At 43.2% G+C, this 14,392-nt stretch overlaps 1 protein-coding gene across 1 annotated transcript; it reads left to right on the plus strand.

The window, feature by feature from the left end:
* The first annotated feature begins 4,667 nt into the window (after positions 1-4,667).
* On the plus strand, positions 4,668-10,611 carry LOC124166940. The gene is made up of 2 exons (XM_046544656.1): positions 4,668-5,764; positions 10,369-10,611. Exon 1 carries the CDS (start codon positions 4,812-4,814, stop codon positions 5,736-5,738), a length of 927 nt encoding a protein of 308 aa, XP_046400612.1. The 5' UTR covers positions 4,668-4,811; the 3' UTR covers positions 5,739-5,764; positions 10,369-10,611.
* The last annotated feature ends 3,781 nt before the right edge of the window (positions 10,612-14,392 follow it).

The following is a 14,392-nucleotide window of genomic DNA, read 5'->3' on the forward strand; positions in this document are numbered from 1 at the left end:
GGGTCCAGACCTTCCGGACCCCTCCTCTTGCTATGCCACTGTATTATGAACAACCAATGTGAGGCTTAACATAAACAGAGATGGGCTCAAACATGAACAGGTGAAGCAATTTAACTATTTCGGCAGCTTGTAGGAGGAAAATAGGCTCGGCACTCAGCATATTGGGAAGATTGGGAGAAGAAGAGCTCAGCATTTGCAAATAGGAGTACATGTGTTGGATAGGAAAGAACTGATGACAGCATCACTACATAAGAGTGAAAAAAGCCTATGAACAGGAAGGTATGTGTACAGAGAGTACAAGGAATACATACAATAGGAATGATGGATATTATGAAAGGGAATAGATCATATTGTCCATTGGAGAGAGATTCAGTGCAGGAGGGGATTGGACATGTGATTCTTAAAATGCTCCATGTAAACTAACTCATCTCGTTAGAAAACATAGCAGTGAATTATTCTCATAGCATTGGTAGTGTAATGCTTCTTGGTGAGAAACTTTGTGCGTAAACATATATAGATTCGCTTGTCTAATCTATATATGATTTAGATAAGATTTAGAGAAGATTGTCTTGTCATATATAGGAGCGTTTGTCTATTGTTTCGTAGATGCTACCACTGGTTGGGGGTATTGAGACATATGTGTTCTTCTCGAGCATGGGAGTATATGCACCATGTCGTTATGGTACAGAATTGGTTGTGAGTGGTGCATGTGATACAAGGGTAATAAAGTGTTTATCAAAGTATACTACGTGTTTAATAATTCGGACCTCCTCTACTCATGTACACTTCACTTTGAAACTACATTAAGAATGTAAAAAATTTCTTCCGGCAGCTAACATGAGGGAGAGGAGGAGATTAGAAAAGGTGAAATTTAGACAGAGAAAAAGGAATAATGAAGGGCCAGTTATGGTGGGATAGAGGAGATATCTTCCAGAGAAGATTTGGAGAAGAGTCTGGATGGAGTGTGTGCTACAGATGTCGGCAATGCTGAAAGAAGATTTACAGAGAAGAATTGGAGGCATTCAATATTTAGCAATGGATTATGTGAAGTGGACAGAGAGGAGGGGGGATAATTAAGTGCTGGACATGGGGGGTGAAGAGAGGAAGCCTCTAGATGAAATACAGAGCAGATGAAAGGTTTATTTGGAGGAAGTATTTTGCTGGGAGATAATTTTAAATACAGTGTTATAGGGAGCAATGTCAGTTAAGCTAGGTCGGGGTGCGAATAAAATAAGATTTATGAGCAATGTACATATTTACAATGAACAATTTATGCACAATGAAAGAGAGTACCCTTCTTATGAAGTGAAGGAGCAGATGATGAAGACTTACAACTAGAAAAATTCACCAAAAGCAAAGTGCTGTGGATAACCTACTGATAACAAAAATCACGGAGGGCTGAGGCATATTAAGTTGATGAAAAATGAGTAGATTTAAATTATGCCAGCTGAAGGCTCTTCAAGTTAAGAGGGGAGATGGGCCACATTAATCTGAAAAATGCTTCTCATGTACCCAGTGGCGTAACTAGGAATATTCTTTTGGGGGGATGGAAGGGCCTGGGGGTGAGGCCCCCCCCTCTAAGAACAGGGAGTCCAGGAAAATTTTTGAAAAATAACATTTTTCAACATTTTGGCGCATAGAATTTCACTTTGAGTAAATGCAGTAATTATATGTCAAAACTAGAAAATAGTTTGAAATATTTCTTTTATTTCTCTGAGGCTTAGGGGGGATCTATCCCCCTCATCCCCCCATAATTACGCCACTGTATGAACCTACTTAAATGGGTAGGGTACTTAAATAAAACTTAAAAGTACCTATATGAGCTTGATCATTCAATCTTAGTCTCCAAGAAAGCAGTGTGTAATATAATTTCGTATACATTTCCATGCAGCATGGTGATTTGTAATGTTTCGAAGTCTGGCAGCTGGCAATACTCAAATGATGGATTTTGCCTGTGAAAATGCCCATCTGCTGTTGCTCACTTCTATCTGACTCAATGTGGTTCTTGAGTACTGGGACGCAAGTCTATTCAATGCTTCAAATTTTCAGCTAATGACAAAGAGAAGGTGAGAAAGGTCAGAGATATCAAGAGAGGCTGTTTCAAATCTCATGACAAAGTATTGCTGATGAAGAATTGTGTAAAGAGTAATGAGCAAGTCCCTGTAATAAAATTTTTATTATTCTACATGACCTAATCAAGTGTATGGATTGCCACTATGGGAACATTGAGTTAGAATACCCACTTGAGATCCCTTTTTTTCAGCCACTGAATGCTCAAAGATTTATAACTAACTGCTAAAAATTTAAAAGAGCTGACTCAAGACCCGGTCACTGATGTATCATCAGGTGCACTGCCAGATCTAAGATCAAATACATGAAGAGTATGTTTGCGAGAGTTAGGATAATGGGACTGAATTTGATTGGCAAATAGAAGGGATTAATGGAAGGCCTGAAAAATTACTGCTTTCTATATAGCTTGTAGCACATGCAAAACAGGGGCCGATTCAGCCTCAAATTTAGGGGCAAGGGGCCATGACCTGGGTCTGGGGAGTATTGAACCCGGGAGAGATGGGCATTCTCCCATGTCATTTTTTAAATACCATTTTACGCATTTTGAAACCTACAATTTCATTTTTATTCTTAACAACAGACGAAATGGAACCAACCATTTTTAACATTAAGGAAGTTAAGCAATGGAGAAGCTAGAGAAATAGCCTAAAAACTATCAAACGAATAAAATTTTTAAAAATTGATAAAGTTTTGGTGGAAGGTCATGTGTTCCCCCGACATCTGAGGTCATTTGCGCCAGTATTATAAAATTGGTATATTAATTATATATTTGTAGAGAAACCCGGCTTCGGCATTAGCCTACTCTTAACAAAAATCTGCAAGGGGACGACAGCTTATCGTCCCATCCGACAAACTTAGAGTGCTTATCGTCCCGAGGGTTTCACTTGAAATGTTCACCACAAAACACTCAAACATGGCTCGGGCAGTCTCTGAAAATTCTTTGCCACCCCCACGATTTTAACCCGAGCCCACGAGGTAGAAAGCCAACACTCTCGCAACTACAACTGGCTATCTGCCAAATGCCAACGCAGCCATTCATGAAATCCAACCGAATTATTAGCATACAACTCGAGTTATCCATAATTAAATATGGCACGCATTCCTGTATGAGGGATCCTCCGAATATTACACTTTCAACACTGCGGGAAACACCCCTGTCTCCCAATTCACTTCACAAGTTTTTTGCCTGAAATTACTCGGAGATGACTACCACGTCTGCCACTTCAAAAAGCCACGTCCAGACTGGATGTTACGCCGAAAAATGACAGGTGACGCGATCAAATATCAGATATCAGTGATAAAGAATGGGGCACTGAAATTCACAACTTGGTCAAATGGGATAACACCAGGGCTCACAGCCAGGACGCGAAACGAGAGCTGTCACGTGGTTATCACCGAACTGGTTGGAACTGTTGGAAGGTCAAGAGCACGAATAGTACAAAGGAGGATCCTCAAGTCGGCTTTCTAATGTGTTGTCACCGAGGGGCGCAGATAGGAATTTCATTTTTAGGAGGGGTTCTAGTCGCAACGAATACGTTGGTGTCTGGGGGTATGGTATACCCGCCAGGGTAATCGGGAGGTGCGGGGGCCCTCCCAGAGAAAAATTAGGATAAATAGTGAGTTTTACGACTTTCTGAGGGATATTTTATAAATCCTTTCAAAATTATATAAGTGATATTATTGAAATTAAGTAAAATGGGTTTAACTTTTTAAAACTTCTGAGCTCTTGGGGGGGGGGGGGGTTATTATCCCCAAAACCAAACAAATTATAAAAAAATAATAGGAAACCACCCTATTCCTCGTTGGGATAATACAAAAACCTCGCCACGCAACCAAAATAGGGAGATGGATATGCTACGAGGCGGTTAAGAAAGTAGGGGTGCCTACCCCCGCAAAGCTTTAAGACCTCCTCCCGAAACATGTCTGACAACTGTGTCACTAAATCATAAACTTTGCAGCCGAGAACTCCAAAACCGCACGAGCCCATTCAGCAAAGTTTTGAGACAAGCTACTTTCTCCGTACATCTACTGAGCCACCATTTCTGCATTTACCCAAACATAGATAAACTACTCTTTGTACAATTAATTCAGTTAAAAAATCAAATCAGTCGCTACAATAGCCCAAAACATACACAAACCAAGTGGACATCTTAATTTTTTTCCAGAATGACTTGAGGTGTTTTGGTAATTCAATTCCAAAATCGGAAATACCTGATGATCAATCTTTTTCCAATGCAATATTTTTATTTTTGAAGACTTGCATTCACATTTTGATTTTAAGAATATTTAGAAATTGTAAGTATCACGAAGATGGGACGTGACCTCCTTTTTCCACCTCTCGCCACCCACCGCCCACGGGCCGCTGCATTGGCGGTTTGCGTCTCGTCTTATCACCCTTCCTGTCACGTACCCCACTCCCCATCGCCTTATGCGTGAGAACCGTGCAGCGTCAGCAGAAGGCAGCCTCTTGGGTGGCCGCGAATGAGAAGATAGAGGAGATATCACGCGGAGAGGCGTGCTAAGAGAACGGCCATCGGAGTTGCGTCCACGAAGAGCGGAGAGTGTGTTTGGCGGCTGTAGAGTGCGGATGTGCCCAATAAACCTGCTTGAGTAATGGAGTTTTTCCTTTAAACTAATCCTGCCTTTCCCTGATGCTATCGATATACTGAACCTTACATCTGGTGTCCGAAGTGGGGATCGATATGTATCAAGGGGCAGTACACGAGACGACCTAAGGCGAGATGGCGAGTCGGGTTAGTTTTGGCGGGCAAGAGGTGGACCTCCAACGGGCGATCGACGACTTTTCAGACAAACTTGAGCAGCTGGGTGCTGAGAACGAGCGTTTGAGAGCCGTCGTCGCCAGGGGAGAAGGGCAGGAGGTCGCTTCACCCGCGAGTGCAAAATTCACCCTCCTAAATTCCATAGAACCCTTCCATGGTCGCCCCGGCGATGACGTCGATGCCTACCTCGAGCGAGTCCAGCAGGTGGCGTCCCTGAGCGGATGGAGCGATGGGGAAACGCTCGCCGCCGCGCGGCTACGTCTGGGTGGGGAAGCCGCGGTGTACGAGCGCACGAGACTAGAATGTAAGACGGCGGCCACTTACTCGGCATGGAAGAACATCATTCTCGACCGCTATCACTCGAAAAAGACCGCTCGTTTCTATCGAGAGCTCCTAGCAGTCATTCACATGGAGCCGAGGGAGGACATCGAAGAGTTCGCGGATCGAGTCAGGCGGATCAACGCGCGGACGGCGGAAATCGGCGGAACTCCGGAGCGGGTGGAGGCAATGAGATACGAGGCTGATCAGCGAGCCTTGGATGCCTTCTTGAGAGGCCTTTCGGGCGAATTGGGCAGGCTATGCCGACTCGCTATGCCCGAGAGTTTCGACGCCGCCGTCGCGACGGCAGTGAGAATCCGGGAGGCTGAGAGGACGCCGCGTAATCCATCGCCCAGTCGTCGAGCGTTCCAGGTGACGGCTCGTGAGTGCTACAATTGCGGGCGCACTGGCCATCTCGCCCGTGAGTGTCGCAGCCAACGCCGTGGGAAGTGCTACAGCTGCGGCGTGGAGGGCCATTTTGCTCGTGAGTGCAGGAAGGGGTCATCGAGCCGGGCGGCCAATTTAAACGGCAAAGGGGTCGACCGTCCCGCCGGCGCCGACCCCTGGTAAAGGAAGTGCTGATTCCAGCCGTCCAGGTGAGTGCGGGAGTGAAGGACTTAGTCGTGCGAGCGGTGGTTGAAGGGAAAATGTGCTCGTTTCTGTTAGACACTGGGGCCCAAGTGTCATTATTAGTGCGGGGATCGTGTAGAGGGAGCGGGATGAAGCCGTCACAATATCGCATCCGAGGCGTCGCGGGGCGGGTGCTGAAAAGTTATGGTGAGAAGCCGGTGTCTTTAGAAATAGGCGGTTATGTTTATCCAATCAATGTGCAAGTAGTTGAAACATTGGGCGGTTTTGAAGGGATTTTGGGGTTAGATTTTCTATGTAAATACGGATGTGTAATCAACCTTCCAGAAAGGGCAATGAAACTAGACGGGCGTGTAATTCCGCTGTACGGGGCTGATGGGGTAGAGAATGATCGTTCGGAAAAGACATTTAGTGCGTTCCGGATCACTACGGACAAGGACCATGCGGTAATTCTTTCAGATGAGGAGTACATACCGCCGCGGTCGGAAAAAAGGTTTCTTGTGACTGTACCACGCGCGGCGGTAGGGGGCGCAGAAATGGTTGTGATAGAACCCAGATTGATTGAAGTGGAAGGGTGCGCCGTTGCCCGGACCCTGAGTAGGGTGGATGAGGAAAACCGGGTAATAGTAATGATGTCTAATTGGAGTGACGAGGGAGTTAGAATACGTCGAGGTACGACGATTGCCGCGGCAAACGGTGTGGAAATTAGTGAAGTTCCGGAAAGAGCAATTAGACGCGCGGAGAAGGACAAGTCGGGGTGGGATCTCACGGAAAAACTTGCACACCTTTCAGAGTCGGAAAGGAAACCTCTTCAGGAACTAATAGAAAGTTTTCGGGGACTATTTAGTGAAAAGGAATCCATCCCTGTTACTAATCTAGTCGAACATCATATTCCTACTGGTGACGCTCGTCCAATATACCGACGTCCGTATCGGATTCCTTTTCACCAGAAGCCCTTGGTTGAACAATTCGTCCAAGAGCAGTTAAAAACTGGGGTAATATCCCCTAGTTCCAGTCCTTGGGCGAGCCCAATTGTTATTGTTCCAAAAAAGTCTACCGATGGAAAGCCGGCGTACCGTTTTTGTGTAGACTTTAGGGCACTTAATGCTGTCACAATTCCTGACGTGTACCCGCTACCTAACATAGTAGAAACTTTGGATTATTTAGGGGGGTGTCGCTATTTCACTACTTTGGATATGACGAGTGGTTATCACCAGAACCCATGGCTAAAGACTCGCAGGAGAAAACCGCGTTTATTGTCGATAGTGGCCTGTATGAGTATAAACGCATGCCCTTCGGCCTTAGGAACGCGCCGGGAAGTTTTCAGCGGATGATGGACGGCGTACTTAGAGGCCTTAAGCCGGAACGTTGTCTCGTCTATTTAGACGATATTATCGTATTCAGTGACACGGTGGATGATCATGTTGTCCGGTTACGCTCTGTTTTCCAGCGGCTAAGTGACGCTGGGTTGTCGTTAAAAATGGAGAAATGCAATTTTGCGGAAAGCAGCGTGAAGTATTTGGGTCATGTGATAAGTGGTGAAGGGGTGCGACCGGAATCAGAAAAAATTCAAGCGGTGCGAGATTTTCCAACACCTACGAACGTCCGAGAGCTGCAGTCATTTCTCGGCCTGGCTAACTACTATCGGCGATTTGTAAAGGGATTCGCGTCGATTGCAAAGCCGCTCACAAATCTTCTTAAAAAGGGGAGGGCATTCGAGTGGGACGCTGAATGCGAGGCTGCTTTGAGTCAATTGAAATACTCTCTAACTTCCACCCCTGTGCTGGCATATCCTGATTTTCGGAAACCGTTCACGTTGTCTACCGATGCTAGTAATCACGCCCTCGGCGCCGTGTTATTACAAGAGATTGGTGGAGAAGAACATCCCGTCGCCTTTGCATCTCGTAGGCTTAATCAAGCGGAGCAAAATTATTCTGCCTCTGAACGAGAATTACTCGCCGTCGTTTGGGCCGTAGGGTATTTCAGGTGTTACTTATATGGGCGAAAATTTAACATTATCACTGATCATGCGGCTCTTAAATGGTTATTTAGTCTGAAGGATCCTAATAGCCGGTTGATTCGTTGGACATTAAAATTGTCGGAATACGATTACGAGGTGTGTCATAAGCCGGGGAAATTGCATGGGAATGCCGATGGGTTGAGCCGCAAGGTAAGAAAAGTCGCTGCAGAGGAGGAACTGAATCTAAAGGAGGCGCAAGAAGCAGACGCAGAGTGCATCGGATGGATCGGGAAGAATAAGTTTGAATTTGCGGATGGCTTGCTGTGTCGAATTGAGGAAGGGGTGCACAAAGTAGTTGTTCCTGCTGGTTTGAGGAGGCAAATACTAACGCAGTATCATGACCATAGGCTCGCTGGGCACATGGGTGTAAATTCCACGAAGTATCGCGTGGGCGGTCAGTATTGGTGGCCGGGATGGAAGAAAGACTGTACTGATTACGTCAGGGGGTGCGTGTCATGTCTACGTAGGTCGCCATATGGGAAGACAAAGGCGCCATTGCAGCCGCTGCCGGAGGCGGACCGACCATTCCAATTCATTGCACTAGACATCGTGGGGCCGCTCCCAAAAACGGAACGCGGAAATCGTTACGTATTATCCATCATAGATCATTTTTCACGGTATTTGGTGATGGCGCCCTTGGGGGATCAAACCGCGGAATCTGTGTCCGTTACTCTGGTGCGCGATTGGATACTTAAGTTCGGTGTCCCGGAAAAAATACTTTCCGATCAGGGTTGTAATTTTACCTCGGAACTCTTCCAGAATGTGTGTCGGTTGTTGGGCATAGAGAAGTTACAAACCTCCCCATTCCACCCCCAATGTAACGGCAGGGTCGAGAGAGTACACCGTACAATAGCTCAGATCATCTCCCACTATGTTAATTGCAAAAGCAATGACTGGGATTTATGGGTAGGTTATGCAGTCTGTGCATACAATTCAAGCTGGCATAGAAGCGTACGTCGTTCCCCTCATGAAGTGATATTCGGGGAAAGGCTAAAGACCCCCTTTGAGTGCGTGAAAAACGCCCCTGTTTCCGTGGACGATTTTGTGTCCCAGCTACAAAATAGACTGCAAGTGATTTGGAAAGATTGTAAACGGAATAATCGCAGAGCCCATGAGGAACAAGCTAAAGGATTAAAAAACACTAAAAGGGGGAGAAATTATGTCGTGGGTGAGTATGTGTACTTGACGGACCCAGTTCTTAAACCGGGCAAAGTGCGAAAGTTTCACAGCCCCTGGAAAGGACCGTATAGGGTGATAGAAGTACTTTCCCCCTCCAATTTAAAATTGCAGCTTCAGCATAGGACTGTGATCGTACATAAGGATCGAGTGAAACCCCACCCTAGTCATCTTTCGATTCCTCCCCCACCCCACGGAGAAAGACGGCGTGGCAAACCGAGAAAGGCCGTATCCGATAGTGAATGGGAGGAATGCATTGGCGAAATTCCGTTTGCGTGTGCTGATCGAGCGTGCAAAAAACAAAAGCGAGAAGCTGACTGTATTTTCCGCCCTGAGGTGTTTAGAAGGGGGAGGGGAAGACCAAGGAAAAATTTACCTTATATGACTAATTCCACATGTCCTCCTCAAGAATCGCCGAATACGCGAATTGAAGCCCCCCCTTCCCAAAGTGAGCCCTCCCCCACCCCTAGTGTTGGTGAAATCCCTCAAGTTTCCCCCCCTGAGTCCACTGTCTCTCGAGAGGAAGCATCAAGCCCAGACTTGAATACGGAGTGTAACGAAGAATCGAGTGTTAACTCGGCGGCCGGCGAAGAAGAGTGTCAACAAACAGTGCGGCATCATCTGGGCGGTGAGCGTGAGATAGGCTGCATTCCTGCGAAGGTCGACACGCCGGCACTTCCGCGGAGACCCCCATATCATCTCCGCCCTCGACCGCGACGGCAGGACGTCTCGCCGCCAGCTGGAGACGTCATTGACGAGAAGACGCCCTTACCCTCCCCTGCCCCCCCCGACGAGGTCCCAGTGGGTGTGAGTGGTCCCCGTGTCTACGACTTACGGCCGAGACGAGAAAAGTAATTCAAAGGCCATTGATTGTTGCGTGAAATGTTCAGAGTGTGTGACTGATTTAAAATAAAACTGTTTGCCCTTCCCAACCCCCTTGCCCCGAAGACCTTTTTCGTGGCTGTCAGAGATCCTGAGAAAAGTGAAAAAAATTTTATTGTGTATCGCGTAGAGTAAATGAAAGTGAGGAGAAGTGAAGTGAGAGAGAGAAAGGCGCGTGAAATATTTGAATGATTTGTTTTCTTCCCAATTCTTTCTTTCACGGTGGCGTTTGAAGTGTACTTTCATAGTTTGGTTTGTGCTTTTATTGTTGATGTACTGAATTTGTTGATTTGTGTAATGGTAGAAGTGTATTCCACGATGGTTTTGATCACGTTTATTTTTTATTGTCTCTCAGAATTTATTTTTGTGTAAACATTATTCCTTGAATGCTATGTTTTTTCTTTTATTTTGGGGACATGATTTACCATTACTGAGTGTTAATTTTTTTTTCTTTTGTATCGTGTGGGTAATCCCAATTACTTGGATGTTTTTGGTTCTTTGGTATATATTGTCACTTATTAAGCATTTTTTCAGTTTCCGGCCATCCCCATTTAATCGGGGGATTAAATGTTGTTTGGAGGGAGGGTGATGTAAGTATCACGAAGATGGGACGTGACCTCCTTTTTCCACCTCTCGCCACCCACCGCCCACGGGCCGCTGCATTGGCGGTTTGCGTCTCGTCTTATCACCCTTCCTGTCACGTACCCCACTCCCCATCGCCTTATGCGTGAGAACCGTGCAGCGTCAGCAGAAGGCAGCCTCTTGGGTGGCCGCGAATGAGAAGATAGAGGAGATATCACGCGGAGAGGCGTGCTAAGAGAACGGCCATCGGAGTTGCGTCCACGAAGAGCGGAGAGTGTGTTTGGCGGCTGTAGAGTGCGGATGTGCCCAATAAACCTGCTTGAGTAATGGAGTTTTTCCTTTAAACTAATCCTGCCTTTCCCTGATGCTATCGATATACTGAACCTTACAAAATTAATATTTTGAAATGATAATAAATGGTGCCTCTTAGTTTAAGAACCATTTCATTGCTCAAATAATATAACTAAAGAGAATTATTTATCAGTTCGTTATTCGTATATATATCGTAGGCTACGTTTAAACATACTATGCTGTCATAGTCCCGCGGCTACGGTGTTCTACTCCTATTCCAAAATTCCAGGATATCTCGCCTGCGGTATTTTTTAAAAATAACATATTTTTACTTTTTCCTTTCCAGAAGCTTTCGGGCAATTATTTTCGTGGTTTTCACCGACAATATTCTGTCTGTGCGAGGAAATTCTTTTTGTGCGCATGCAGCATCTGACATTTTCCCATTATTTCTTACGGAAGTTTCCTTTGAATTATTTTATTTGCGTAGCACAACGCAACGCATTTTGAAGTTACACGTGAACATAGTTTCATTTTATATTTCGATACGATATTGTGGACTCCTTCTTACACTTTAAGCCTTGTTTTCGAATCCTTGAAAAAAAAACGTTGAAATCCAGAGGGGGTGAGGGAAAGGTCTCTTCTTACGGAGCTGGGGACGGTCAACCAACTTTTCAAAGAATGGTCACTCATGTGAATAACTATCAATTATTATAGGTAAAGCATATAGCTTTCCGGTTATGTTTTTTTTTGCTAATCCGCAGATTGCTGAAATTTCAACTAATAACTCATTCCGATGCGAAAAATATACTTGAATTCTAAGAACGAGTCCATAATATTATGTTGCAACATAAAAGAAAACCAAGTACGAGTGAATCTTAAAAATGCGTTGTGTTGCGACACGGAAATAAAATAATTCAAAGGAAGCTTCGTGTGAAAACAAACTGGAAAAAAATGAGACGCTGTATGTTCACAAAAATATTTCCTCGCACAGAAATTAATTCTTCTATGAAAATCATTGTGAATAGCAGGCTTCTGTAAAAAAAAGTAGAAGGAAATTATCATAAAAACAAGCGTAAATGAGAATCGATCTTGAAAATTTGGCATGTAAATCGAACACCGTAACTATTAATTCAGCATTGTTGGAAAAAATGGCGGTAACGTGCATGAAAATAGAGCAGCTTCAGGGGAACTCTAGTTACTTTAGAAAGTTACTCTATGGAAAGAAAACTCTTCGTTTCCTAATAGCAGGGACTCAAAACGCATGCATTGTAATTGATGGATGGGGAACTTTTTTAAATTTGAAATAAACATTACAGTCTATCCTGAATTTGTGTAGAAATTAAATAGCTCTTTGTTAATTTTTACCTCTTTCCCTGTTCAGAAAAGTGAAACGATATTAACTCAAATTTTCCGGGTGCATCGATTAGACCCTCGTCAATATTTTCCTGTATATCAAATTTGTAACTATTTCCGCTAATTCTCATAAGTACTTTTACAGTAGATTTTCAGGCAAAAAAAACTGAAAAATGTAATTGATGAATACAAAGATGATAACGTTAGTTTTTACGAGAAAAAAGTCACGATAAAAGAAATATAATGGACAGACTGTCTGATTTCCTTACGTATATCCTAGTTTTTCCACAATTATTTTTCCATAACATTTCAATATTCATCAGTAACCACAGCGTAATATAGAACTGAAGGGTCATAATTAAAATACTCTAATTAGTTAACCTCAAATGGACAACAATAGTCTATTACTATGGATCCATGTATTTAATTTGATTTTGTTGCATAAAATTTTACGTATGTGAGAAACACTCCTAATCGTTGTATAGACGTAAAGACGTAAATATCCAAATTCGATTATCTTAAATGGTTAATCTCTTTCGGCACAGTCTCGTCCACATATTAAATTGGTAAAGTAAATTGTACGCCTGCCGCGTGACTGGGCCTTTTAATAGAGGATTACCATGATTACCGGTGGGATCGGTGTTTATATTTTTGGTTTTTTCTCCTTTATTGTTTGAGGGTGGCGTGGTCTTCGTTCTGCGGCCCAGTGGATGTCGGAGGAATTCAGGCAGGTGGGAGTTCCCTGAAGTCTTCCGGCCCCCACGGGGACGCGCTCCATGGAATTCACAACTTGTGGAACCACGTCGTCCTCCCCTTTTCGTTTCTTATTTCATTTTTATTTCTTATCATTGAAAACAAATGAAGACTTTGTCAATATGAAGGTCACTGGATCGAGCCCCACTGACGGCTTGATGGAAAATTTTTTTCCTCCTTTTCCCCACTAATTTATCAATAAAAAGTCATGGTAGACCAGTATATTTTCAAAATGAAACTTAAAAACGGTGGTAATTGCAAAATATAATTCGGGATCATACCTGATGAGTTCAGCCTAGTAAAGAATTTTAAGTTTAACCGCTAAGTACCTCAATTTTTCATAAATCATAAGAATGGTATCATAAGTTGTTTCCCTAAGCGGATTTAGTGATTTAGAAACTGTCAATATCTGAAAATTACGCGCGCCAAAAAGGTCATGGTTCAGTTATTTTACACTTAAATGTTTTGCCCTCACATCACGATATCCAAGATTGTCGTCTCTTAGTGAAAGCACTATATCATTAAAGCGGTAGTTTGTGATTTGGGATCTAATCCTCGCACTAAAAATAATCTATATTAGATATGCAATAATATATATTAGCGTGAATGAAAACGATACAAACACGATTTTGTCATTATTTAAAAACGGTGCGCAAAATTTAGCAGTCAATTGAATCATCTTGTATGAAAACGCCATGAATAAGCCTTTGCTGAAATTCTCGATTGATGCAAGTTCAGACGAAAAATTATTTTTGTAGGGAGAAAAGTAATTATGGTTGCATGGAAATGTTATTCGTATCAATCATATACATATTTATACTTCAAGGAAAAATATTAATCTGACACTGACAAAAGCAGATGTAAATATTGTTTTAGGATTCGCTATTTAAAAAAGGCGTATAGCACTAAGCAGGTCATTGTTTGAATTTAATTCACACATATGAGTTGTAACATTTTTTTTTTTTTTCTCTTTGCTTCACTTCACTTACAAATATTTTAGTGCACTTTAAATAATACAAACTCGGGAGCAAAGAAACACCCGTCCGCCATAACTATCACAATCCCACTCCCCTCTTCACTTCCTCCCGCGCCGTCAACAACCACAACAATTACCTCACTCCACCTCTGCTGCTTATTATTGCCCGCTTCACGTCACACCAAAATCCAAAACAAACAACTCAAAATTGGGTGTTACATTTGCCCCATTAAAATAATGACTTGGAATTACATGAAAGGAATTATTTTAAAGCCTTCAAAATGAGTACTGTCGCGGCCCCAACGCCTTCAAACTTTAGCCTTCCTATGAATAAATTCTATACATGAGTATATATGGCGTTGTAGCAGAAATTAAACATGAATACATCAATATTAACCAACATACTTAAAAATAGCGTCTCCTCCTTTCACTCATGATATATGATACACCACATAAAAGAGAGTCTCTTCCATTTCTTCTTGCTTGAGATAGGTAAATTAACACAAAACCAATGAAAATCTTATTCTCGTAATTTAAAAACAAGAACATATTATATAAAACAATGTCATTAAATGATACATTGAACGTGAATATAAAATGCAA

The sequence above is a fragment of the Ischnura elegans genome, chromosome 10 (assembly GCF_921293095.1).
Source record: "Ischnura elegans chromosome 10, ioIscEleg1.1, whole genome shotgun sequence".
Classification (NCBI taxonomy): Eukaryota; Metazoa; Arthropoda; class Insecta; order Odonata; family Coenagrionidae; genus Ischnura; species Ischnura elegans.

What these genes read in the sequence shown, in the direction of transcription:
- LOC124166940 (XM_046544656.1), top strand. Translation starts at nt 4,812, where the DNA reads ATGGCGAGTCGGGTTAGTTTTGGCGGGCAAGAGGTGGACCTCCAACGG.